This window comes from Egretta garzetta, unplaced genomic scaffold (assembly GCF_000687185.1).
Source record: "Egretta garzetta isolate BGI_Z169 unplaced genomic scaffold, ASM68718v1 scaffold133, whole genome shotgun sequence".
NCBI lineage: Eukaryota > Metazoa > Chordata > Aves > Pelecaniformes > Ardeidae > Egretta > Egretta garzetta.
In genome coordinates this window covers 4,891,602-4,919,011 of record NW_009259111.1, presented here as the reverse complement: position 1 = coordinate 4,919,011, position 27,410 = coordinate 4,891,602, and the positions used below count along the sequence as shown (strand labels likewise).

Sequence of the window (27,410 nt, the reverse complement as noted above, 5' to 3'; positions counted from 1 at the left end):
TATTCTCTGTCCCACCATTTTCTAATGGAGTGCTTAGAGGGTTTTGTTTTTCCCCAAAAAAAAAAAAAAAAAAAAGAGCTATCTTTGTTTGCCAAGGCCCTGTGCAGGCTGTTTGCTCTGGGTACGCCTCCGTTCCCTCTCTCATCTGACTTGCAAGGGTAGAGGAACAGGGATAAGGTCGTGTTCCACATGTGACTGAAATTGGTGCTTTCTTGGGATTTCTCAGTATTTCAGTCCCCTTGATTACAAAACACATTTTAGAGAAACGAAAATGCAATACACTCTTAAATCCTGATGGAAGCAGTCACCTTTACTTTAAATTGCTTTAAAAAAATGTCGAAATGGTAGAAAAATAAAATGGAAAGAAATTCCCAAGAATGATTCTTTTCAGGTACTGTGGAACTCTTCAAATCTTTGTTTGGTGGCATTTTTTAAAGGCAATACTTTTTAAAATGTTAGTTCCCCAAAAAAAAAAAAAAAAAAAGAGCTAGCTTGGTTTGCCAAGGCCCTGTGCAGGCTGTTTGCTCTGGGTACGCCTCCGTTCCCTCTCTCATCTGACTTGCAAGGGTAGAGGAACAGGGATAAGGTCGTGTTCCACATGTGACTGAAATTGGTGCTTTCTTGGGATTTCTCAGTATTTCAGTCCCCTTGATTACAAAACACATTTTAGAGAAACGAAAATGCAATACACTCTTAAATCCTGATGGAAGCAGTCACCTTTACTTTAAATTGCTTTAAAAAAATGTCGAAATGGTAGAAAAATAAAATGGAAAGAAATTCCCAAGAATGATTCTTTTCAGGTACTGTGGAACTCTTCAAATCTTTGTTTGGTGGCATTTTTTAAAGGTAATACTTTTTAAAGCCCTGAAAAGCTCATTTTCAAAACACCAAGTGGCAGCATCAAGGGTCTTAACAGAAATAACACGACTGGTACTAGCATGCTGACAGTGAGCTTGAGAAATGAAAATATTGATGGTCTCGCTGCAGCTAACACTGTGAAATCTATTTTGCTGGCATCTCAGTCACATTTTAGGAGATCATCATGCAGAGGAAAAACAGTCCAATAGCTTTAGACATGGCTTATTATTAAATTACAATGGTTTTAAAGGTTTGATTAGTCCTTGTTGCTCAGAAATTTTTCTCAGTATTTTGGTAACTGGCCTACAAATGGCATTCGGAGCTCATCCTCCCTCCAGCACGTGCCAACCTGGCGTATCACCGTCAGCGCTGGGGAGCATCGCTGGGGCCAGGGGGCGGCAGACAAGAGCCGTTCAGCCAGGACAGACCCCGCTCAGATCACGGGACCAATGGTGATATACGAGCATGGGAAGTTCGGATGCGAAATGTTATTTCTGGTTTTAGATTTATTCCTCGTTCAAAGGTGGAAGGGTTTGTAAGCAGCTGGGTAGTTTCAGACAACATCTTCCAGTAGATTTAGAGCATTTTGCTGAAGCTCGCTTGCACACCCATCTCCATTATAGCTGTGCTTATAAAGAAAAATAAAAAATGTATCTATCACTAGAGCTCTGCACTGAAATCTCAGTGCGTTTCAGGCTGGAGATGGAAGAAGCCAAAGTAGCTCAGCAGATGTTGCCGGATGCTTTAAAAGGTGGATTTAAAACCTCCCTAAGGACCTATGTAAAAGAAGGCATGAAAGACTCACAGTTAGTGTTATACACACACACAGACATAAACAGACCCATTAACTTTTAACTGTTATTCATATTGAGCAGTACGAGCAAGCACATCATTGTTTGCTCATTATTGATGTATCTGCCCTGTGTTCAGCAGTCCTATAAATCTGTTATTGCTGGGAACAGCTGCAGAACAGACTGATAAGCTGGGAAATGAGCACAGAGCCAACGGCGCTGCATAACCAGCTCCAGGCTGGTCAAAGCCAGAGCCTTGACACCTTGGACTACAGCACCACCAGAAAATGTCCAGGTGTCAGCAGGACTCAAGTGGAAGAGCACTCCCCAGGGAAGCAAAGGGATATTTGGCATTGTCAGGCTATTGCTGAACTTAAGAGCTTCTGCAAAAAGCCATCTGATCAGGTGTACAACGCTCTGCAGATGAGCATGAGGTACCCAGCCCCCACGGAGCGGGCAGACAGCCTCCCATAGGCACAGGGGCCTGGGCTCAACTGCTGACACGGGCCAGGGCTGGAGGGGACGTTGGCCAGGGCTGGAGGGGATGGGCTTTGCACCTACAGCGTGGGGAGAGGGAAGGGGAAACAGCATGTGGGGTGGCAGGAGGTTACAGGAATCTGGGAAGGAAGTGAAAAAGTGAGCAGCCTGGCAGGAAGCGCTTTCCCTGGAAAGAAAAGCGGTATCATGTGCCATCTGGAGGCGCAGAGAGAAACGAACAGGCTGTATTTCCTCTCTGGAGACACAGCAGTCACCTTCTAGGTAAATGCGTACCTTAATCAGAGCTGACATTTGTGCAGCCTTTATCACAGAGCCTGTTCTCCTTCTGATAGTACGTTCCCAACACTGGAAGCACCACATCAGTAACCTGCCAGATTAAAAAAAGTCCAGAAATAAATAAAATAAATAAATAAAAAAGAGCCCAGAAATCTCTTACAGCAGATATGTATCTTCTTGCCCACCCTGCCCTGCACTGAAGCAAGGGCAGAGACATGGCACAGTGCGTGGAGAGCGCGCTGACCCTAGCACACAGCTCATGTGTCCCCAGCAACCTTCTCGCAAGCACTATCAACACTAGGGGTGCCCATGAAAAACTAGCATAATGTCCAGAGTGTGGCTTTCCCCTGCTCACTTGGGAAGCTGGAGGTAAAAACAAGTTAAAGTAATTCACTTTGGATCAAACCAGGCTGCCTCTTCTCAGTGAGAGGAGCCGATTTGCTAGCTTTGCTCTGGCTGCCAGGAGATGTTGTCTATTAATTTAAAATTAAATAAACCCAGGAAAAGCAACTTGGGTGAGTAAATGGGACTCTGCTAAATGTCGGGGACAAAGAGCAAGCCTGGATCCTGAATCTTTTTCTTCAGGTCTAAGGAAGAGTCCAAGAGGGGCGCCCAGCTCCCTCCCACGTGAGATGTATGAACAGCTCCTTCCCTTCTGCCAGCAAAGCCAGCAGGGAGGAGCTCCTCCTGGTGCTGCCAAGTCAGGTTTTCTGCTTTATTTACCCCCTCCTCCCTTGCAGGCAGGAGGCTGGCACGGGCAAAGAGTTTGCCCAACCCAAGAGAAGGGAGAACAGAACGAAGGACAATGCTGGAGAGAGACACTGTTTGGTACCAACTCCGTAAACGCTTCTGCAAAGTGCTGAGAATTGAGCCATTTAAAGCCAGAGGTTTCAACAACACAAGGTTTCTTCTCTTATGTGAAGAGCTGAAAGGGACTCGTGAAGCAGAGACACAGTGACTGGAAAAAGAAAGTAAATGGACGTCTGGTGGGTATGAGAAGTGGGAGAACACTGTACCTACCTCAGAAGCGAGCAATGGGTATTTTGACAAATTAATTTTATTCAAAAGGAACTGAAAACCCCAAGAAAGGAAACAAGACAGAAAGTGCTCTAGGATGATGCTTTTTAATTGTTATTTTTATATCTTTAAAAACAAATCAAACCATTAAAAACATTATAGACATGTGCTGAAATTTCCTGTACAACAAATATGAAAACAATAAAATTTGTACATCATTTCAAGATATTCAACAGTCACTTATTTGAAACACATCAACTTTTCCCTTCTTAAGCAGGCCCCAAATGGGGGGGGAAAAAAAAAAAAAAAGAGAAGAACAGAATGTAGATGCAGATGTAGAATTGCAGATGTAATTGCGACACAGCTTTCAGCCCGAGAAGGGGAAAGCTTTAGGTAAGCGACGATGAGAGAAAACACTGACCAAAGAGACAGATCTCGGCAATTGTAACATCAGAAGGCAGGGAAGAATTATCTGCAGGAATTCAAGTCACCTTGACCAAGACAGACCCAGAAGGTAGCAGAGCATTACCTGCAATCCTCCTCCTCCTCCTGCAGAGATACCCTGCGAGGTATGTCCGACTCACATCGACACTACGGCCAACATCATGTTTACAACATTTTACACCTTACCAGCTTTTTCCACCTATACCTGGGATTAGCAGGTCATTTACTTCAAACTTCAGTCTCTTCTCACAATGAGTCACTTTGGGGAAAACACATGCATAGAGCTGTACTGAAAATGGATACTCATTAGATGATGACACGAGTGAGAATTTGGCGCCTGCTTCCAACATCACAACAATGGGACAGATACATTTGTTTTCTGCAAGAGCATCTGGGCAGCAGGTAGGCAGAAACACACCATTCTGGCCAGTTTCTGCTGTGCTGCTGTCGTACAATGCAAACACATGGATCTAGCATAGAAGATTCACGTCCCTCTCTTCTGTGCGGCACAGAACAAGGGCCTTCTGAAGCGAGAGAGCATTCGCCACCGTAAGGCAGCAAGTTTTTGGGAGACCTGGAATAATGAATACTGGCTCTGTGCTCTGCACAGATGTGCAGTAATTAAAAGATTAAGAGAGAAGAAAAATAACGTGACTGTAAGGGGCAGACTTTTCTCCCTCCCAGTTCCTTTGGAATGGTCCTGTTTGGTCCAAGTGGTTATCTTTGTTTGTCATCTGACAGCAGCTTAGGAAGAACATCGGGCAAGAGATCCACTATGTGGACTGCCAGTTTGGATGGACTTGGGTGGGATCATTAACAGGGGGGTTTAATTATTTATTTATCTTAAAGTATTCCAGAGAAAGCAAGAAAAAAAAAAAAAATATTCAAGAACACACAAGTGGCTGCTACAAAAAAAAAAAGCGCGCTGTGGTTTGTCCTCCAGTTTTGATGACACAGCACACCACAATTTCACACCAGGTTGCAAAAAATTCCTCTGGATATCTGTAAAGTTACTGTTGTGCATCAGGAATTCCTACATTTTCCTTCAGTTGACAGTGGTTTCTGCGAGGTCGCCAGGTTCCACTGTTCCACATATACTCCTAGGATCTTTAGCTTTTTTGACAACTCTGCTAAAACAAATAAAAACCACCCCCCCAACCCTCCCAAAAGCAGCAGAATTCCAGGAACTCTGGTTATTAAACCTTCATAAGATTTTCAGCACTTTATAGCTATTCTATAGCATTATTCATAAACTTCATACTCCTCTGCAATGCAACCAGTGCAATGATCCGAAGACCAAAAAACACACACCCCTCCACCCCACCCCCGCTACTTAAGAAGCCCTTCATTGGTAATGCCTCCGTAAGTCTAACAGTTATGTACCAGCAAAATAAGTCCAGTCTAATCCCTGACTTGTAAAATCAGCAACTAGGGGTTTTCTGCTTGCTGCTTCTGTTTTTAAAAGGACCAGTTAAAACAACAGCAGCAGTATATTGCAAATAATTGTAAAACAATTACATTAGATCAACGAGATGCAAGCAGGTAAGATGTGTCTCAGTTTTGAATGGCTAAAACAACCAAGAAATTGGTCTTTACAGCAGAATTTTGTGCAATATGTTTTGGTAGAAACAGTAAAGCCAGTCAATCTGTTTGGGAGTGCGTGGACACTTGGAACCTTAGTTCGACATTTTCACAGATTTATATATCTGAGGAAAAACAACAACAATGATAAAGACACCAACCTGAGTAAAACTCTATTAGAATAGAGTAATCATTATTCAGTAAATCATATATTGCACCTTTAAATAAATCATTATAAATTGTATAAAAACAGGAATATCAGCCAGGAACAGGGAGGAGCTATTCTGTCCTTCATACACACCCACACACACCCCCGCGCACACAATCACATATTCACTTGCTCAGGTTTTTTACTATAGTTAAAGCCCGGAGTGACAGACCACACTCCTTTTCCTCTAGCAGAGGCACCGAAACATTAAGGCAGGGGATATTTGTGGTGAAATGCAAAAACGAAGCTCACCTCCACACTTCTGGAGAGTCCTGCCAACAACAGTGCAACTACAGTTAAGTTTGACATAAGCCTTATTTAAAAATCTGTGTTTTCATTAAGAGTTTCAGTACAAAAATAGAATCTCTGCTGTTTTTTTTTTTCTAGAATAGCAACTAGAAAAGGCACGCTTTCCAAGTATAAATGTCCATTTGAAGGAGCTGCTTGTACTCCTTTTTTAAATAAAAAGGAACACAGAAAAAAAAAAAAAAAAAAATCACAGAGGCACATATCTATTAGCTAAGTAACCAGATACAGTAGATAAAATATGTTCCTGAAACTTATAATTAAATATATTAAAACAGCCCACAAGCCTGGTGTCTGTAAATGAAATCTTATAAAATTGTAATAAAAAGCTTGTGTTATTATTTTAATATTTAAATTCTAGTTCGCTGTTCATACTGCAAATGCTATTTCACCTATCGGCACTGTTAAATTCCCAAGAAAAAGCAAGATCCCTCTGTTAACTTTCAATAGTTTTGCTTGGGTTTTTGTGGTTTGGGTTTTGTTGGGGTTTTTTTAATACCAATCTGCAGCTCCTGCCAGCATTATATTTTTCCTCCTGTAGATCACACCTTCAAATGCAGACAGAACTGGAGAAGCCAGACGTGAGACGCTGCACAAAATCCCGGAACACGAGTAGAACATCTCCCTTTCCTATGCGCAGATAACACCTCCTGGAGACACCGCGTTCCTTCCAGATTATGCGTGGTAGCCATTGGCCTTCCCGAAGCCTGGCCCAGGTGTGAAGTTTTCATAGATTGCCATTGCTGTCATGTTTTGGTAAATAAGATCGGTTTTCTTGTCTTTCTGGGATCTAATAATATCCATAACACATTGGTTTAGGAAGACGTACTGGTCCTGATGGGAGGAAAAGAAAAAGGAGGGTAATGCATTTCCAGAATATTCCTGATTTTGGAAGTAGTTCTGCTCCTGAATATAAGTTTTGGTTTTTGGATGCACTGCACTGAATGTTATCACAGGGTATTTTTTAGAAGTTGTCTATAAAGTTCATAGAAAATAGGGTTGGAAAGGACCTCATGATGTCATCTGATCAACCCTCCCTAAAAAAACTAGGATCAAATTTACTGTCATGCCTAACATGCTCACTTTCGTGATAAGAGATTGTACAGCCTTTTCCAAATCAGTTTGAGTTAATCCACACACCTTTTTGGATCAAAGTGATAATTTCAGCAGGTTTTTTGCAGGAACACGTGTTCCTGCGGAACAGGGAAGAAAAGATGCACACTGAGGCCATTTGACTCAAGATTATTCTGGCTTGCAGCTATAAAGATAAAACTCACATGGGTAAAACAAGCTGCAAAAAAAAAAAAAAAAAAAACCAAACCAAAAACTTTTTCAGGATTTGAGTCCTTCTAGCTGCAAATGCCGGTCCTATAAAATGCTCTGTAAAGAGATTGCTTGGACACACTGCGGTCCTTGGCTGCAACTACTGTTGTGGGCAGAGATGAGGCAGGAAGGAGGGAAGTTAAACAAAGAGCAATTTCAGATTGCTCCTTAGTATCTCATCTTCCTCTAAGGCTGAGCTACGTCTTAAATCCACCCTTCCTGGATTATTACGCACATTTGAAAAACATGCTGCTGGATGAAAGACAGCCTTACCTCAGTTTGCACCATTAAAGGCCGGTGCATGCGAAGATCATATACCACTCCATACACATCCACGGTATTCTCCATTTCGATCTGCTGAATCAGGCGGTCGATAGCGATGAACGTCCCCGTCCTCCCAACCCCAGCACTGCAATGACACGGGGAAGCTATTTACTGCTTTCTCTCAACCAACTGCTCGCCGGTGGCCTCATGAAAAGTCAGTGAAGCTAGGAAGATGCTTTCTATTATTTCAGTGGCACAGGTATTACAAGCCTCTGCAGTCCGTAGCAGTGGCTTTTACCATCACCAGGAGGGAGGCAGGACACGCTTTGGGGCTTCCCAGCCTTGCACTTGCACACGGTCACATATAAAAGCACTTGAAAAGGCAACTTTTTCAGCTAAGTTTTCCAGGCTAGGAGAAACGGTCAGTTCTGATGACATTTTGTATCATGTACTTTGCTACCTACCTGGCACTGCTATATTTCTGAAGCGTGGGGCAAAGGTTTGAATTTGGCAGGGTGAATGAATAGCCCATGTTCTTCAGCAAGGAGACTTTTTTTTCTGATCACGTTGAAAAAAAATTGTTCTTAAAAAACCGCACGAAGAAGCGTGCCTAACACAAACATGTTCTTACCTGCAGTGCACCAGAGTAGGAGAGTCGATTGGATTTTGACTGCTGTACTCATGCACAAGGTGTCTGAAGTTGATGAGAAGGTCCGTTGTCTCCGGCACTCCATGATCTGGCCAGGAGGTGAAATGGAACTGGCGCACTGTGTGGCTCTCTGGTGTGTCAGCCTAGATGAATACACATTAAAACCAAAAGAAAATAGGCTTCAGAGGAGCAACAGCAGGCTTCCTGCCGTATGTGCTGGGCAAAGCTCAGCTTCATTAAAGATGCCAGTTACAAACCATGCAGTAATTTGACCAATGATATTTCAGTTTTCCTCTTCCTTCAAAGAATTCAAAAAGAATACTTTGAAATAATTTCCTTTTCGTTTTCATTTTACTCCAAGATCATCTCTGCTTGCATTACATTTGCTGACAGAGATAGAGCTAATTGTTCAGCCTCGCAGATATTACAAGTATCTGCATAAGCACAAGTTTTGGTGCAAGTCTCAGGGAAACAAGAGCTGCGGGATCACTGATGGGGCAATTGGTAATTCCCATTAGCAGGCTGGATTTCGCTCGCAGATCCCTTTCTGCCACAGGGAGGGTCTTACTGACAACTCATTCCCACCTCTGGATATGTTACTCACACACTGTTGCGGGAAGCCAGGGCATAGGAAAAAATGCGTATACATAAATATCACAGGAATCTTGTTCTCAGTAAATAGCGTGAAAGATTTTAAATCAACCTTCTGGCAGGAAGCAGACCAATACATTCAAAGCCTCAAATTAAAATAAACCACTCTTACCCTTTTCCTTCAGATAACTTTGAATTTGATTATGTTTTAGTGCAATTACTATATTCTGTCACTCCAGTGTTGCTTGACGTGAAGTCACAGTGATACAATAAACCACTTCTTCAGGTATTTATATACAACTAACAACTGAGGGGGTACTCACCTTTTCTACAGTGAAGTCCCTTATTGTCCATTCCGGAAGGACAATCTCTGAGACCATTGTCACAGTAATGTCACTATAGCTCTTGGATTGTTTGTCTGGCCAGTATTGCTCACATTTTGTCTAAGAGGAGAGTTACACGGTTAGAAACACACAGCAACAAAGCAGACACACACCACCTGAAGCAGGGCTAGAAAGCACATCACCCTTCCCAGCGGCCTATGCCAAGGCAGGAGAAGCTCGACCAAAATCATTCTTTAGGGAGAAGAACCCACCCTTAAGGACAGTGATTCCACAACGCTCCTGAAACAATCTATTCTGGCAGTCAGCAAGTATAAAAATGGGAAAATGGCTTATTTAATTTAGAAAACAGTCTTCCAGTAAGTAGATGATAGTTAAAAGAAAAGTGGTCAGTCTCCAACCTACTATGGTAACAACAAAATTAGAAGAGACCCAACCGTCTTCAAGAGACAGCTCAGTTTTAATAAAAACATACCCGGGCTTGTTCAACACATTTTGTCAACATAACAACAGAGTAGATATTCTTCTCCCAAATCATGCGCCAGAAGTCATCTATAGTATTGGGTAAAGGACCCTGTGCAGCAATAAATGCCTTCTTTGAGCTATAGCCCTAAGAAGACGAAGAAAAAACCAAAATAAGTATACACACACATGCACACTTGCATCAATGAGACACAAAAAAGCTAATTTTAGGCATCATTATGCCTGCATCGTAAAAATACACATTATATTTCATTTCACCTGAGGAAGCAACTTACAGGCATATAGTTTGCATTAATATAATCACCAGTTGCAGAGCTTTGATCTGAAAGTTTAACACGAGAAATGTCATCTGCAGAAAGAAAAAAGGAAAAGAAAATAATGAATTTTAGAACTAGAACCTTTCAGCAAAATGCTGCTTATCTGATGCATGGTTTAGAACAATGTACATTTTAAGAATAAGAACATAACTTTAGGAATCATAAATAGCAGTAGTTTAGAATTTTTATAATGAAAGACTTCAGAAAAATGAGTGGCCAGAAACATGATTCAGAATACTCAACACAGATTTTTTTATTTTTTTTTTTTTTATTTTTTTTAAAACATGGTTTGGTTTTGCATGTTTATATATTTTTAACCAACATAAAATTTACTATAGTTTTAATTACTGGAGAAAACTAGGTAATTTGTCTCCTGCTGCCCCTGCAGCTGATGTTTTTCCTCCAGAGCATCCCTATGTACCTGTCACCATTCGCCTTTCAATTCCTTCTTACACTTTGCTGCACTGGGGTGCCTGCAGACAGCTTGGCAGGGCTTAGGCTCTTAGTTTGCCTGCAAAGCTGGCCAGCAGGGTCTTAATATTTCTCATAGCTCTGTACATCTGCCTGTCCATAGTCAACCACTAACCTCTTGTTTTTTCAATCTAGACTGCAAGTTTCTCACAAATGAAAATTAAAATTATTTAGTTAAGGGAAAGTTTGGGAACATTCTTGAGGGAAAGCTCCTTAGGTCTACACAGTGCTTCTGGGTAAGCAGCAGCCCAAATTAATTCATTTGGAAATTGATGACATTAATCCCTCTTTGAAACCTTTGGGTACTATTGAAGCCAGATTAGCCAAAGCCAAGGTTTTTCACCTAAAAACTCAACCAATAGAAGATGCAAAAACCAAAGAGAGTAACTCACATGGTAGGACATTGTTGTATCTATTTTTTCCCCTGTTCTCGGCAAGTTCAGCAGCAAATTTGGGCTGATGAACACCAGCAGACTTAAGTTCCTACAATAAAAGAAGGATTCATGAGCACCTGGTCCTGGTTTAGGAATCATCACACATGACTGAAACAGACAAATACTCCGAACACCCTTGACCTTTGCTGTAAAAGTAGGCACATTACACTGGAATAAATGATGATAAAAATCAGTTTTTTAAAGAGTGGGAGGGTGACAGTGGCAAAGCAGCTAGAGAAGGGGTTAATACAGAATGTAGCAATAGTAGCGTGTTTAAAACCCAGAGATGGACTTTAAAAGCCCAGAAACAGTTTAGCAGAAATACATAACACTGACATCAACTGCACACTCATTCTGACGCCAAGGCAGTGAACTACTTAGCATAAGCTTTGCAGACACTACAGGGAGAAAGGGAGCAAGTGTATCATGAAAGGACTGAAGGAAGCAAAATCTGAGAGGAAGTCAAGGCAGAGCACCAGCCTGCAAAGTACAATAAAAGGGACAGAATTTGATCTGGAAAGAAGAAGAAAGTCAATTAATAGGTTCAAGAGGATGAAAAAAATTAGATTCTTTAACAGCAGACATGACAACGTAGAATCCTTACTGACACTTGATTCCTGTCTTTTATACATACTAACAATTGAGCTTTGGCACATTTCATAGAAAAACAGTTATGGTCACTAAGGAAATCATAACTGCTGTTTCTCTCACTGCTCCTTCAAGCTATTCACAGGTACGATTTGCAAATCACACCTATACATTCACGGGGGCAGTGATACTAGCAAGAGACCTATCTTGCCGTGTAGAAAATCAAAAACAAGATTAAAAAAAAAAAGCGCAAAGAAGTTAAATAGCTTTTACCCAGGCTAATGCTGTAGTGCAACTTGGGCAAGGACTCTGGAGATCCTGGCTCTGCTATGAGCTCTGAGCAGCAGGCCGTGCTATAAGCATAATGGTTCAGGATGTGAAGGATTTCTCATGCACTTCAACTAGATTTGGAGCTGAATCAGGGAAGGGAAGGCTATACATGCAGCTTAATGATCTCTCTAATAAAGGTTCCTTCTCTTCCCCTTCAGTCAGCCTCGCGTATACTCCAAAGGAAATTTGCCTTCCCAAAAATGTTTCTTGTGAAGCTCTCTCCACTGAGGGCACATACCTCATACTCTTCAGCAAAACCACAGTTGGAGTCAGCTTGCTGCTTCTTAAAGTAGGACTCAAAGTTCTCCACTTTAATCATTTTTGATCTAGGATGAGAAAAGCCATGTATTGGTAACAACTGGTATTAGGTAAATAAACCATGAATTCGGTTAATGTGTTAGGAAGTGTGCTTTACTTACTTCTTGACTCTTCAGGGGAGGGTGGGGGGGGAAGAAAAAAAGGTTGATTAGACACATGCAGCTGTATTTTTCACTATGTCAATCTAAGAATGAAAGCATGACTGTTAGTAGCAGCCACAAAACTGCATTTACAGGGGAAAGGATATCAGGCATAGCATTTAACCGATCAGTTAAACCAAGGAGAGAATAGCATATCCTTCAGCAGAAGGATATCGCAGAAGGTGTCAGTCAGCCGCTTCACTTCTGCGCTCCCACCAGATTGGCCCCATTCCCTGGTGTATTTTATGTCAACTATCAAAGTCTACATAGATGGGGACTTCATGGGATGCTCTGGCCGTGCCTTTCCATCAGCACAAAAATTAGTGTAAAAACCAATAATGTGATTCAATTGCACTGCCTGTGACTTCTGATATATTGTGGTTACCCTCCCACGGCCAGCTTTTGCAATCTCAACAGCATCCAAATTAATGGCCTGGCACAAAGCAAAAGAAAATTCAGGCCGCAGTGCAGAGTTTTGCCTATGTGCACTTTATCAACAATTTGGATTGTTTCCTCAACATGCACGGAAGCCTGTGTTTTATCCAAACATCCTGTTTTTCTAAACTATGTGGAGCATTTGTGTGTCTAATAGCAATTCATGAAATGAGCACTCAAATCCCTGCGGCAGCTTTAGATGTCCCAATGAGTATGATGATTTTTAGCCTGCAGGCTGGAGTCTTTAAATTCCTTGAAGAATTAATACTGCAAAATTCTATATAAAACCACACAGAGAACAAGTATCAGGGTTTAGAGTAAGTTTTGCAAATATCACCTGAGCTCAGAAAACAATATATGTCAAAGCATATGGACTTACTTAATTGGAGAAAAGGACACTTCAGTATTTCTTTTATCTTTCCTATAAGGCGAAAGAAAACAACACAATAGGTTAACAGCAGAATTTAACGGAACACACATGAGATTTCTGATGACAGCGATTTCCTGTGCCTGTTCAGAACGATTTCTTTCAAAGCATCTCATTCTGTGCGAGAAAACCATCCTGAGGCAAACCTTACACCTGCACCAAGAATAAAATACTTCATCCTTCATTCAGTGATGCTGTGCCGTGGGACTGTTTCTTTCTGTTGGAATCAGAGCGTAACGCCCAAACACAAAACACATAGTTTGGTATAAGGAGTACATCCGAGGGATCTGCACGGCTACCTAACATCTCAGGAGAATTGCTACTAATCCCAGAGCCCCTATAGTAAGTGTTCAACAGCGATGCATCAGCGGTACTGAAAATGGTAGCTGAATGAAAATAGGTGTTCCTAGCTTTAAAGGAAGCTCTTCGCATTATTGTCCACAGCTACTGGACATGCTTGTAAGAATAACAGCAGTTAATCGAAGAAACTAAGAAAACTGGACTAAGGCACCTACAGCTAACTCTTTAGAAAAGATGTACCACGTGATCAGAAGCAGGAAAAAAGCCTTTGTGGACTCTTAAGTCACAGATTATTTGGAAAGGATTGGAAACTGATAGACCAGCTCAAACCCTAGGTAACTCAGCAGCTTCTGGAACCTCCAGAATGGAAGTTTCATGTGGCAGGCCATCAAGCAATTAAAAATTGTGATTAATGGATATTTTCAAATAAAACTAAGATACAAGTACATATGTCTTTTAGCACAATCATTTGTGATGTTTGCTCACTCCTGACTGAATTACTTAATGAATTCAGAAGAGCTAAACAAAACAAATCTTAACTCATTAGTTTGTAACTATGGGGTTGAACAAAGTCATTCAACTAGTTTGATACATCATCTCTAATCTGTAACATACAAACAAGCTTTTTAATAGAATGTATTTTAAAGCATCATGACAGCAGTGTATAAAACAGAGAAGCCTTTTTAGGAGAAAGATATGATACAGAAGTGAAATATTGGTGCTCCTCATCACAACACATACAATAATGAACATACATTACCTTCTCCTTCTCCAGAATATGAAACCCCCTATAGCGACTACAGCCAATATAGCTAAAAGGCACCCAATAACAGCTCCAGCAATAACACCTGATAAAAGAGAACAAGTATTAGTCATTACCAATTTCCCTCTTTGGTAGTGATCTCAGTCAACATACTACAAGAGAACCTCGCAAGTGACAACACACTCAGCTCTACTAAACATCTTTTCTTTACTGCGTCCTTTGGCAGCATCAGCATTGAAAGCTCATTAAGAATAACACAATGAGGATGATAAATTAACAAAAAATTGGCATCAAAGAACCAGTATTTGCATTCTAACACACCTGCTTCTAATTTACTAGAACTGTTAGAACATCAGTTGCTTTTCGCTACTTGTTTCTGTACCAAAGTCTCACTGTGCCATCCAATTCTTTTTAGCATGCCATAAGTAGCACAGCTTTTGGTTACTTCCATAGTGGAAATCATACATGGAAAAAAGAGGTCACCCGCAGAACTAGCAAGGTATGAACGTCACTGCAAATCTAGAAAGGAACAGTCCATCACAGGGAAACCAACGGGTGCTTTGCTATTATGAAACCTGCCATAATTAAGGAATATTCACACAGCATGTACATGCCAAGCCACCAGTTCTATATTGACATCAACTATACCTGGATCCTGGGGTAGCAAAACTGCCTCAGAACAGGGTGAAAATGATACATAACTATCTTCCCCCATAATGATGTTGGTCGTGGTAAAGGTTATATTAGTGAAACCTGCAACACTTGCCCTGTTGATACAGGAGAAGAAAAAAACCACAGGTGCATTACATGGTTTTAACAGCCTTAAGCAAGATCTGTAATCTTTTTATTAGATGATCTTTTAGATTTCAACTGCAGCAAAATTAACCAAACAGCATACTTACCTGTATGAATGAAGTGGAATCAATGGTCCGTTTTCGTAGCCATACATTGAGTTTCCCTTGCCTACGTTAACAATGTTTGTACCATTCTGAGAATGGAAAGAAGGTGATTTTGCCTGCTGTGTATCTATAACGTATGTTACATAGCTGACCGTCGTCTTCTTCTGGAAATCTTTGTATGTGTTGTTCAGTTCAGATTTCAAAGACTCACAACCTTCAGGAAAAAACAAGGATATATGTGGTGTACATCATCCACCGATTTTGTATTGACCAGAACAGTGACCGAGATGGTAATACAGCATGTCACATTAACCACAGTTGTCATTACTCCATAAATACTGCCTGAAATGAAAGGCTGAGTGCAACAGACAACCTCAGAAATCTCTTCTTCTGCAGTGCAAGCTACTGAACTACCTCTCTACTGCCCAGCATTATTTGTTTTGATCTCCTGTATAGTGGAGCTTCTCTGTAAATGTACATTAGTGGTGGTTTCTGGCGTTCTTGTGGACAAACTTTGCTAGAGAAGTTGCTCATATCCATACGCACACTATCACCTATCACATAGGGAAAGTATAATGCAAATAGTGTAGAAAAAGTCAATTGATATGTGTTAACATAGTGCTAGCCAAACAGCATCAAGCCTCATTCAGGGTGACACTGAACTCATCCTGACCTGCACTTCCTTGCTGTGTCTTACAAAAAGTCTCACACCTAAAGCCTAAGAGACAAAAGAGTTATTTTCTGCTTTTTCTTGACATAGATGAGTATTGTACAAAACAGTAATCAGGGCAGTTCCTCTTCCAGAAGACTAAGAATGTGCAGTGACCAACAGGACACCATCTGCAGAACAGCATCACTTTACAGTGCCTGTTAGTAGAAGATGAACCCTAGAAACTTGAGGCAGGTTACACAGTTGAGGCACGTGTGACCTAAGAGATAAAAAACCAGCTGAAATTACCAGGTATCCGACAACTCAAGAGCAAATAAACTAACGCAAATATTCAAAGTGTTAAGGGAGGAAGAAAAATCTTGCTCATTTGACTGAAGTTTGCGTACATTGCTCTCTACTGACTGCCTTTGCAAAGCCAAAAGCTCCTTCTAAAAGCAGGTATAGTATTGAATTCAACTTTAAAAAGGCGAAGCCTTGTAGGAGCTCTGAAAGGTGGAAAAGCTCTAGAAAATTTTCTAGAGTTGTGTAGACAAGATTTCATATACCACCAGTGAGCTGATGGCTCATTGCCACCAGCAGCGAAGTTCTCATCAACCATAACTGTGCAGGAACAGGGTGCAAGACAGCTCTTCTAAAGCAGTAGTTTGGTTACATTAAAAGCAGCTGAGGTTGCAATTAACTCAGTTGCCTAGAAATGGGTGTTCAGTACTATCTGAGCTACATGATATGTCCTGTTTAGTCCCTAGTTTCCATTCCAAAAGGATGTATGTTCCCAGGTTATAACTGCAGCTCCTCACGGATGTCTCGGATGTCACCCTAGGACATCTCAAACAGCCTCAGACACCATTGCTTACACAATCGAATTAAGTCCCTTCTGTCTATCCTAAAGGTAACGATGTCCATTTTAAGACAGAGAAACACACCTCAAATATATTAACATTACATCAACACTAAAAAGTGGAAGCAATGCCTGCCTGTAAGGATGGTTTTCTGCTCCTGTCAAAACACTCAGACTCTATATTATAAATACAAGCGATCATCCTTCCTTGTTTCTCTCAATCACATCTTGGAAGTCCTCTTTCTTGAATAGCTTGCAATCAAAACCACACAGAATGCACTGAATCTCATCAAGACTAAACAGGACTGGCTGAAGGTACAAGCAGAGCTGTTGCTTTGTGCAAGAGACTGACATTCAGGCATATGAAAAATAGGAATTTGCTGCACTGATGTACTACGTTATATGTATCTCCGTGCACTTCTTGGACATACATTGTATGAAAAACCACAGAAGAAAGATCTACAGTCAAACTGCTGCAAGATTGTCCTGGTTTTGGCTAGAATAGAGTTAATTTTCTTCCTAGTAGCTGGCATAGTGCTGCATTCTGGATTTAGTATGAGAATAATGTTGATAACACACTGACAGTTTAGTTGTTGCTAAATGCTAGCTTATGCTAGTCAAAGACTTTTCAGCTTCTCATGCTCTGCTGGGTGCACAAGAAGCTGGGAGGGGGCACAGCCAGGACAGCTGACCCCAACTGACCAAAGGGGTATTCCAGACCATATGATGTCACGCTCAGTGTATGAAACTGAGGGAAGGAGGAGGACGGGTCAAGCATTGGAACAGGCTGCCTAGAGAGGTGGTGGAGTCACCATTCCTGGAGGTGTTAAAAAAAACGCGTAGGCATGGCACTTCGGGTCATGGTTTAGTAGGCACGGTGGTGTTTGGTTGATGGTTGGATTTGATGATCTTGGAGGAATTTTCCAAACTTAATGATTCTATGATTCTACTATTCTACTATTCTATGATTTTTGAGAGGTGATTGAAAATAGTGAGTCAGCTTTTGCTCTATCTATTTAACACCTAGTTAGAGAGTTTAAAACATAATGTTGTGTGATAAATTGTTTTATACAGCTGCAAGAGAATATCATAACATCTTACCATGTTCTTCTGTTGTGATCATTACTGCATAGGCTTTTAATGGTCCATTCACTGACTCAAAATCAGAGAATTCGACAGACAACGAGCTGTGACCGACTGCCTTGACTAAAGGAGCTTTGCTTGGAGCAGGTGGGTCTAAAACCAGAAATATTTTTAGTACTTTAATGACTGATAAAGAAAAGTTTTCCAAACAAGAAAATGCTGTAGTACTGATGCTGTTCATGTAATGCATATTTATTGTACATCACATTAGACTTTGCATGAATGTAGTGTTTTATTCACACTATGTAGGCTGATAACGTACTGCATATCAAGTTTGGTATTCTGCAATCATGAAGTTAGTGTTCTGATGCTACAAATGTCTTTCATTCTCAAATCTTAATGCTTACCAGTAATGCTCGTATTACATGTTTGCTGCACTGCAGTGCTTTCAAAACTATTTGAAAGAGTTGCAATAGTAATAGTATAGGTGCTGAAATAATCTAAAGGTGCTGTTCTGAAGGTTTCCTCTGAGCCTTCTGTCATGCAGGGTCGAGCCAGTTCTTCTTTTTCCCATACATTATTACTTATTTTAATTTTGAAGCCAGAATTTTTACCAGAAGGACATTCCCACTTAAGCATTAGGAAAGATTTCTTGGCCACTGGTTCACACTGAAATGAGTTCACTAAGGCAGGAACTGGAAGAAAAAAAAAAAAAAAAAAAAAAAAAAAAAAAAAAAAAAAGAGGAGTAAGAAATCAAGTGCTGTAATAAACAGAAAAAGCTGCCTATTTGTAAGTTCTGTGTACAACCATTTGTAAAACTTCAATATTCCTTTCCACTTTTAAAAAGACAAAGTTACTAGTTACTGCCTACAAGGACTTGCTACCCTATGAGGAAAAGTATTTAGCACATTAAGTACACAGACCTCTTCTGTGCTCTCTAACTCTTCTGCAGACAGGTTTACTGAGAAAATTTAGGTTGAATATCTGTGATGATCAGTAAAGTTTTCAAAATACTGTTCAACCACTGAACATACTACTCTAAGACCATTTTTAAAGTAGTGTGTAGATTGACACTAACTCCCTGTATAATTACATAAAGCTCTTAATAGCCAACAAGTAAGAAAACAAATATAAGCTCCATGCATTAAGAGCACAGCAGTAGCCATCCTGAAGAGTGGCAGCTACATGTCAGTTTGTGTGAGAGTCCTACAGGACACTATTAAAATTGCAACCTTATGACCAGATACAAAAAGATATTTTAAAAGCCAATGTAGCAGTAACACTGAGAAAAAAGGTCCCTCTAAACTAAGCATCTTATAAAACTTGGCCTTCGAGACCAAAACTCGTGTAACTTCCACAATTGTAACACACAGCAAATTTATTTCCTCTCTTGATGAAGTAGTATTTGGTACTTCTAAAAGTGGGGTAAAAGGCTCATGGATTAAATTATTTTGTTATTAAAAAGGAGTATTATTTTAAGAAATTGAGGAGAAGCAGAATTGTGTACCAAAAGAAACAGGTATAGTTAAAAGATAAATGTGAGTGACTGGGACTTATTTCTACTGCATTTTATAAATATTTCTTTTCCTTCAGTAACAGTGTCAGCTACTCCTACAAATACAGTGAAATCATAGAAGGCTCCAGGGTTTATGTCTGTAATAACAGCTCTGGTGACACTGGATGTCTGGTTTCTAGAGGAGGAACTGTGACTTTGTGGATCTCTATCCTGTAGGTGTTGTTAGAAGTATTATCGTGCTCCGTGGGAAAAAAAAAAAATATCAGACTAGCATACTCTGCCTGGATATGGAAAATAGAGCTGGGCTCTGTGAAAGTCAAGAAAAGACTCCATCAACGCTCATGAATATTTGCTGACAAACACAGACAGAAAAAGCAGAGGCACAGCCATGCTTCCACACTTTGGACAAACTGAGCATTACAAACAGCCAAGCAGCACATTCACAGTACCAGAGATACTTTTAATGGAGTCATGCTGGGGCACCTCTGGAAACCCCACTGAGCAGCTTTGCAACAGATTCACTTCACCTCAGTTAAAATGGGACAAAAAGAAGGAAAAGAACACAGCAGCACATATTCACAACAATGGCCACAATGCCTAGCATGAGGACCACAGGAGCACCTCAACATTCTCCTTGCTGCTGATGACCTGAGTAGAGCAGCGTTGCCGAGAGCCACACAGCCCAGGGCTACCCACAGGCCAACTGCAGCCACAGGCCCCTCCAACAGGGGAAGTTCCCCAGGCACAATGGACTGTGTGGGAGCCCCTCAAAATAAGGGCCTGAAGGCTTCATCCACAAAGGAGAATGCAACAAAACCTCCCACAGAACACTCTCCAACACATTAACACTGCTGAGTGCAGGTGGACCATGTGCAGCACTTCTCCTGGAAACAATACTGTATTTCAAACCTTGGGGAGGTATGCAGAACCCTGAGCTGCACAGCAAAATACAGTCCGCCAGAAAGAGGGCTGCAAGAAACTGTGACTTACTTGTACACAGGCTTATGGGAAATCCTTCTCCTTCTGTCTTATTATCAGCTGCTACTGCAAATACTGTGAAATTATACCGCGTCCCAGGGATTAAATCGGTAATTTCGGTTTCGGTGACACCAGACCTCAGGTTCCTAATAGAGGTATCATTTACAACCTCTATCCTGTACGTGTAGGAGCCGGAAGCAGTGTCATTCACCACCCATGTTAAGTTGACAGAAGTCACACCAACATATTCTGCCTTGGCATCAAGAACTCGGCTGGGCTCTGTGAAAGACAAAACAACAATCCATCAACCTGCAAGAACCCGCTCATGTACACGGACAGAAGAAACACAGGCACACCACTGCTTCGCTGTCTCTACAACACTCATCGTTCAGCGTGCAGGAGCACTCCAACACCACCACCAGATGCTCCTCGAGGCTTCTGCATCAATGGACAGCTAAGGGAAAACCAACGAGAAGTCATTCTGGGTGGGATTCATCTCCCTTTGACACTCCAAAGCAGAAGCACAGCTCACCACTCTGACAGCGCTCCCATGAATTCAGAGATGCGGTCAGGAAAGATACAAGGTTACAGGCAAAGGGGGGAAAAGAAGATGGTTGTGTGTCTGTGCACAGCAAAACGTAAAGGAACATCAAGTGTCATTGGGAGAGGAACAGAGGTGATAACCCAGGCACCCTTCATGCCCTGAGCTTACTCCTGAGCTAGCGCTGCCTGAAGATCACTCTCCTGCTGCAGCTCAACGGCAGCCACAGGCCCCCAAATCACAAAAGTTCCTTGGGCATATGCTCTGTGTGGGGGAGCCCTCTAAAATAAGGGTCCAAGGCCCCCATCCTCCAAAAAGTGAAGGCAGAAAAACTGCCCACACAAATCCCAGGCCGGGGAGGCAGGCTCTCAGGAAGAGTTCCTTTATTGTGTCGCAGGCCCTGGTGACCACCTTCAACAATCGCTGTTTTAGAGGGGGTTTGTTTTAGTTTGTTTTTAAGAAGAAGGCTATATCCCTTCCACACAAACATCTCTGACTGGAAACAGGCAAAGCACAGCACCTCTTGCCTGCATCAGTACTAAATTACAACCCGCAAGTCAGGTATGCAGAGCCCTGTGCTGCACAGCAAATACAGTCTGCCAGAAAGAGGGCTGCCAGAAACTGCAACTTACCTGTATACAGGTGTACGGGCAGTCCTTCTCCTTCTGTCTTATTATCAGCTGCAACTGCAAATACTGTGAACTTATACCGCGTCCCAGGGATTAAATTGGTAATTTCAGCTGCAGTGACATCGGACGTCAGGTTCCTATCAAAGGTACCATTTACAATGGCTACCTCTATCCTGTACGTGTAGGAGCTGGAAGCAGCATCACTCACTCTCCATGTTAAGTTGACTTTCTCAGCACCAACATATTCTGCCTTGAGATCATGGACTGGGCTGGGCTCTGTGAAAGGCAAGACAACAATCTGCCAGCCTGCAAGAACACCCGCTCATGTACATGGGCAGAAGAAACACAGGCACACCACTGCTTTGCTCTCATCACATCATTCATCGCTCAGAGTGCAGGAGCACCCCAACAACATCACCAGACACTCATGGACGTTTTTGCATCAATGGCTGGGTAACATAGAAATAAGGAGAGGCATCTCAAGTGCAATTTGTCTTCCTTTCACATTCAAAAGCAAGAGAACAGGCCATCAGGTTTCAGCATTCCCAGCGTTTTGCTTGTCAATTCAGAGAGGTGAGCAGGAGGGAGAAAAGAGTAGAGGGGAAAGATGGTGGTACATCTCTGCACAGCAAAAGGTAAGGAACAGCAAATATCACTAGAAGAGGAACAAAGGTGATGACCCACGCACCCTGCTCTTTCTCCAATCCTCATCCCCTGAGCTCACTTCTATGGCAAAGAGACCATCTCCAAAAACCCTCTCTGCAGCACCCATGTCTGTGCACCTTCAAAACAGGGCAACTTGCCATTACAGTCAGGCAGCATAGGACAGACTTTTGGGAATCAACTGGAAAGGTAGGAGCACACATGCAGGTACATTTCAGGAGAAAACAAATGACAAGAACAGACATCTGTTTCTTTCCAAATACACCCTGTGGAATAACCAGACTGGGTTAGAGCTTTGCAGGCCAGCTCCAAAATGATCCAATACCACATAAAGACTTTTGATACTCAACACAGCAAGGTGTTGGATGGCCAAAGCAGTTCTCCTGAACTAGCATTGCCTAAATCTCACTTTCCTGGTGCAGCCTGATGGCATCTGTGTGCCCCCAAATTGCAAAAGTTCCCTTGGTGCAATATGCTCAGTGTGAGATTCCCTTAAAATAAGGGTCTGAGGCCCCCATACTCTAGGAAATGAAACCACTCCCCTTTTCCAAATTTAGAAGATAGACGTTCCCAGGAAAAAAAAAAGAAAAAAAAAAAAATCTTCTCTGCGTTGTCAGCCTTGGGGATAAACTTCACCAACAGGTTTCTATCAGGGCAATGCTGCTTCTGCACTTTAACATCCCATGCTTGGCAAATTGACCATCTCCAGCTGCAGGACCAAAACATCAGCTCTGCATGCAACAGTACTAAATTACAACCCTCAAGTCAGGTATGCAGAGCCCTGTGCTGCAGAGCAAAATACAGTCCGCCAGAAAGAGGGCTGCAAGAAACTGTGACTTACTTGTACACAAGCTTATGGGAAATCCTTCTCCTTCTGTCTTATTATCAGCTGCTACTGCAAATACTGTGAAATTATACCGCGTCCCAGGGATTAAATCGGTAATTTCGGTTTCGGTGACACCAGACCTCAGGTTCCTAATAGAGGTATCATTTACAACCTCTATCCTGTACGTGTAGGAGCCGGAAGCAGTGTCATTCACCACCCATGTTAAGTTGACAGAAGTCACACCAACATATTCTGCCTTGGCATCAAGAACTTGGCTGGGCTCTGTGAAAGGCAAGACAACAATCCATCAAGACAGAGAAATAAATGAAGAAGAGCCACAACCACATTTCCCTATTCCACATAGAATAAGCACTATTTGTAGCCAAGCAGCACTTCTACAGCACCAATGTCCAATTTTAGACATTCATGCTGGGGCATCACTGGAAAGGCCACAGGAGTTCTGGGGGATACTTTCTTTATTTCATTTCACATGCTAAAATTATTTGTTTCTACTGCAGGTTTCTAGACAGAGAAACAGATGGATATCAGGGAAGGAAGAAGAGTGCAGGGTGATCTTGGTCTGTTAACTCAAAATTGTGCCCAGAAGTCAATCTGAGCCCTTCAGCCCAACCTCAGCAGAAGGAAATGGCCTCCTTGAGCAGGTCCAATAGCTGACCCATGCTGCAGGGCTGTGTCTCCAAGCCTGATTCAGCATCAACACTAGGCAGGCAAGACTCACCTCAAGCAGCTTAGACAAGCTCATCTACTCAGTAGCAGCTCCAAGACACCTTGTTTCTAATTGCTTTGTAGGGATGTTGCCTGTTCCCTTTCCACTCCAGAGCTAGACACAAAAAAATCTTCTCCTCCCATCCGTCCCTCTGATCTGGGAAAAGGTGCAATGGCACAAAGCCAACAAAAATGGCACCAAACTCATCACTGTGGCCCTAGGCACTGTCACAGCCTACTCTTTCCAGGGACTCTGGAAAGAGTTTAAAACAATTAACAGGAACAAAAACCCTGTGTGATCCTGGACACCGCATCCCTGCACACCATGTCCTTTGGTATAAGCAGTGATAACCTGCTCCCAGAAGCATTGTAGAAGACCCATTCAGCCCCCAAGTCTAGAGAAAGTCATGCTATTGTAGCAGGTGGATCTCTACATAGTCTTGAAGTGCAAAGCTGATGAAATAACTGCTTTATAGGCAATGCACGCATGCACACACAGAGACATGTAAAATCTCAGTCCTTTTCCCTTTTACCAAAGACCACTCGGCAATCATGCTCACAGGCACCTGGAGCAAAGCAAAATTAGAATGAGAAATAGTACAAAGCCGGAGAACCAAGATAAAAAAGCAGGGCAATTTGGTACAAACTGCATGTTTACTTGCAATTGAGAGGCACCAGTTCCTTACTTGTACACAGGCTTATGGGAAATCCTTCTCCTTCTGTCTTATTATCAGCTGCTACTGCAAATACTGTGAAATTATACCGCGTCCCAGGGATTAAATCGGTAATTTCGGTTTCGGTGACACCAGACCTCAGGTTCCTAATAGAGGTATCATTTACAACCTCTATCCTGTACGTGTAGGAGCCGGAAGCAGTGTCATTCACCACCCATGTTAAGTTGACAGAAGTCACACCAACATATTCTGCCTTGGCATCAAGAACTCGGCTGGGCTCTGTGAAAGACAAAACAACAATCCATCAACCTGCAAGAACCCGCTCATGTACACGGACAGAAGAAACACAGGCACACCACTGCTTCGCTGTCTCTACAACACTCATCGTTCAGCGTGCAGGAGCACTCCAACACCACCACCAGATGCTCCTCGAGGCTTCTGCATCAATGGACAGCTAAGGGAAAACCAACGAGAAGTCATTCTGGGTGGGATTCATCTCCCTTTGACACTCCAAAGCAGAAGCACAGCTCACCACTCTGACAGCGCTCCCATGAATTCAGAGATGCGGTCAGGAAAGATACAAGGTTACAGGCAAAGGGGGGAAAAGAAGATGGTTGTGTGTCTGTGCACAGCAAAACGTAAAGGAACATCAAGTGTCATTGGGAGAGGAACAGAGGTGATAACCCAGGCACCCTTCATGCCCTGAGCTTACTCCTGAGCTAGCGCTGCCTGAAGATCACTCTCCTGCTGCAGCTCAACGGCAGCCACAGGCCCCCAAATCACAAAAGTTCCTTGGGCATATGCTCTGTGTGGGGGAGCCCTCTAAAATAAGGGTCCAAGGCCCCCATCCTCCAAAAAGTGAAGGCAGAAAAACTGCCCACACAAATCCCAGGCCGGGGAGGCAGGCTCTCAGGAAGAGTTCCTTTATTGTGTCGCAGGCCCTGGTGACCACCTTCAACAATCGCTGTTTTAGAGGGGGTTTGTTTTAGTTTGTTTTTAAGAAGAAGGCTATATCCCTTCCACACAAACATCTCTGACTGGAAACAGGCAAAGCACAGCACCTCTTGCCTGCATCAGTACTAAATTACAACCCGCAAGTCAGGTATGCAGAGCCCTGTGCTGCACAGCAAATACAGTCTGCCAGAAAGAGGGCTGCCAGAAACTGCAACTTACCTGTATACAGGTGTACGGGCAGTCCTTCTCCTTCTGTCTTATTATCAGCTGCAACTGCAAATACTGTGAACTTATACCGCGTCCCAGGGATTAAATTGGTAATTTCAGCTGCAGTGACATCGGACGTCAGGTTCCTATCAAAGGTACCATTTACAATGGCTACCTCTATCCTGTACGTGTAGGAGCTGGAAGCAGCATCACTCACTCTCCATGTTAAGTTGACTTTCTCAGCACCAACATATTCTGCCTTGAGATCATGGACTGGGCTGGGCTCTGTGAAAGGCAAGACAACAATCTGCCAGCCTGCAAGAACACCCGCTCGTGTACATGGGCAGAAGAAACACAGGCACACCACTGCTTTGCTCTCATCACATCATTCATCGCTCAGAGTGCAGGAGCACCCCAACAACATCACCAGACACTCATGGATGCTTTTACATCAATGGGCAGCTGAGAGGGAATGGAAGAAAAGTCATATTGAGTGGGATTCCTTCCGGCCCTTTCACCAGCTTTTTTGACCTCCTCTGGACGCATTCCAGTACCTTCACATCCTTCTTAAATTGTGGGCCCAGAACTGCACACAGAAGTCAAGGTGAGGCTGCATTAGCACTGAATACAGCGGGATAATCATCTCTTTTGACCAGCTGGAGATGCTGTGTTTGATGCACTCCAGGATGCGACTTGCCCTCTTGGCTGTCAGGGCACACTGCCGACTCATTGCTGTCAACCAGCACACCCAGATCCCTTTCTGCAGGGCTCCTCTCCAGGCACTCCTCTCCCAATTTATGCTTGTGCCCAGCATTACTCCATCCCAGGTGTAGAATCTGGCATTTTGACTTGTTGACTTTCATCCCATTAATCCTTGTCCAATGCTCCAATCTATCTATGTCCCTCTGCAAGGCCTCTTGTCCCTCAAGAAAGTCAACAGCACCTCCCGCTTTGGTTTCATCAGAAAACTTGCTTAATGGTGCATTCAACTTCTGCATCCAGATCATTGACAAACATACCGAACAGAACTGGCCCTGGAATTGAGCCCTGAGGAACACTGCTGTGACCAGTCAAGCAGCCAGATGTAGCACCATTCACTACAACCCTTTCAGCGCTGCCCTTCAGCCAGTTCTTCACCCAGCGCACCATGAACCTGCTCATCCCGCAGTTGGACAACTCGTCCAGAAGAATGGGGGCAGTATCAAAAGCCTCGCTAAAATCCAGAAAAACTACATCCAGTGCCTCCCCTTCATCCACTAGGCAGGTGACCTTACCATAGAAGGATACCAAACTGGTTAAACAGGAATTTCCCTTTGTAAACCCACGTTGACTGATGATTATTCTTTAAATGCCTTTCAATAGGACACAGTATGATCTTCTCCATAATTTTTCCAGGAACTGAGATTAGTCTAACAGGTCTGTAGTACCCTCAGCCTTCCCTCATGCCCGTCTCATAAAACGGAGTGACATTGGCTACCTCCCAGCCAGCAGGGATTTCCCCAGACTCCCAAGACCTGTGGTAGGTGATCGAGAGGGATCCTGCCATAACATCCGCTAGCCCTTCAGTACTCTCATGAATCCCATCAGGCCCCATGGACTTGAGAACATCCAGCTGGTCCCTTACAATTTCAGTGTCCACAAATGGAAAGTCACTGTTCCCACACTTGTGGTCCTCCGACTCTGGGAACCGGGAAGCCCAAGGTCTATCCATATTATTAAAGACTGAGGAAAAAAAAAAGCATTGAATGCCTCTGCTTTTTCTTCACCCCTATTAGTCAGGTGACCAACTTCAACAAGTATCGGTCTAATGTTTTCTTTAGACCTCCTCTTGCTATTAACATACTTTAAAAAGCCTTTTTTTTCTTGTCCAGTGCAACACTGGCCAGTTTCAACTTTAATTGCATTTTGGCCTTTCATGTCTTCTTCCTGCATATATGAACCACAGCTCTGTAATCTTCCTGCAAAGCCTGACCTTGCTTCCAGAGATCATACAATTTCTTTTTCCTCTTGAGATCCACAAGGATTTCCCTGTTCAGACACGCTGGTCTTTTG

The 27,410-nt window shown here is 42.6% G+C and overlaps 1 protein-coding gene across 1 annotated transcript in view; it reads right to left on the bottom strand.

Moving 5' to 3' along the window:
* Positions 1-3,760: 3,760 nt before the first annotated feature.
* The window catches only part of PTPRJ (protein tyrosine phosphatase receptor type J), a 31,798-nt gene continuing 8,148 nt past the window's right edge, over positions 3,761-27,410 (bottom strand). Inside the window, exons 5-24 of the mRNA XM_035891039.1 lie at positions 25,371-25,643; positions 24,210-24,476; positions 22,813-23,079; positions 21,312-21,584; positions 20,151-20,417; positions 18,051-18,338; positions 17,662-17,796; positions 15,056-15,266; positions 14,802-14,920; positions 14,151-14,238; positions 13,043-13,084; positions 12,190-12,198; positions 12,009-12,096; positions 10,811-10,901; positions 9,906-9,979; positions 9,623-9,757; positions 9,130-9,249; positions 8,198-8,358; positions 7,576-7,711; positions 3,761-6,813 (exon numbers count right to left, since the gene is read on the bottom strand). Coding sequence (XP_035746932.1) covers positions 6,655-6,813; positions 7,576-7,711; positions 8,198-8,358; positions 9,130-9,249; positions 9,623-9,757; positions 9,906-9,979; positions 10,811-10,901; positions 12,009-12,096; positions 12,190-12,198; positions 13,043-13,084; positions 14,151-14,238; positions 14,802-14,920; positions 15,056-15,266; positions 17,662-17,796; positions 18,051-18,338; positions 20,151-20,417; positions 21,312-21,584; positions 22,813-23,079; positions 24,210-24,476; positions 25,371-25,643 — 3,203 coding nt within the window. The 3' untranslated portion in view covers positions 3,761-6,654. The remainder of the gene's footprint in view (positions 6,814-7,575; positions 7,712-8,197; positions 8,359-9,129; positions 9,250-9,622; positions 9,758-9,905; positions 9,980-10,810; positions 10,902-12,008; positions 12,097-12,189; positions 12,199-13,042; positions 13,085-14,150; positions 14,239-14,801; positions 14,921-15,055; positions 15,267-17,661; positions 17,797-18,050; positions 18,339-20,150; positions 20,418-21,311; positions 21,585-22,812; positions 23,080-24,209; positions 24,477-25,370; positions 25,644-27,410) is intronic.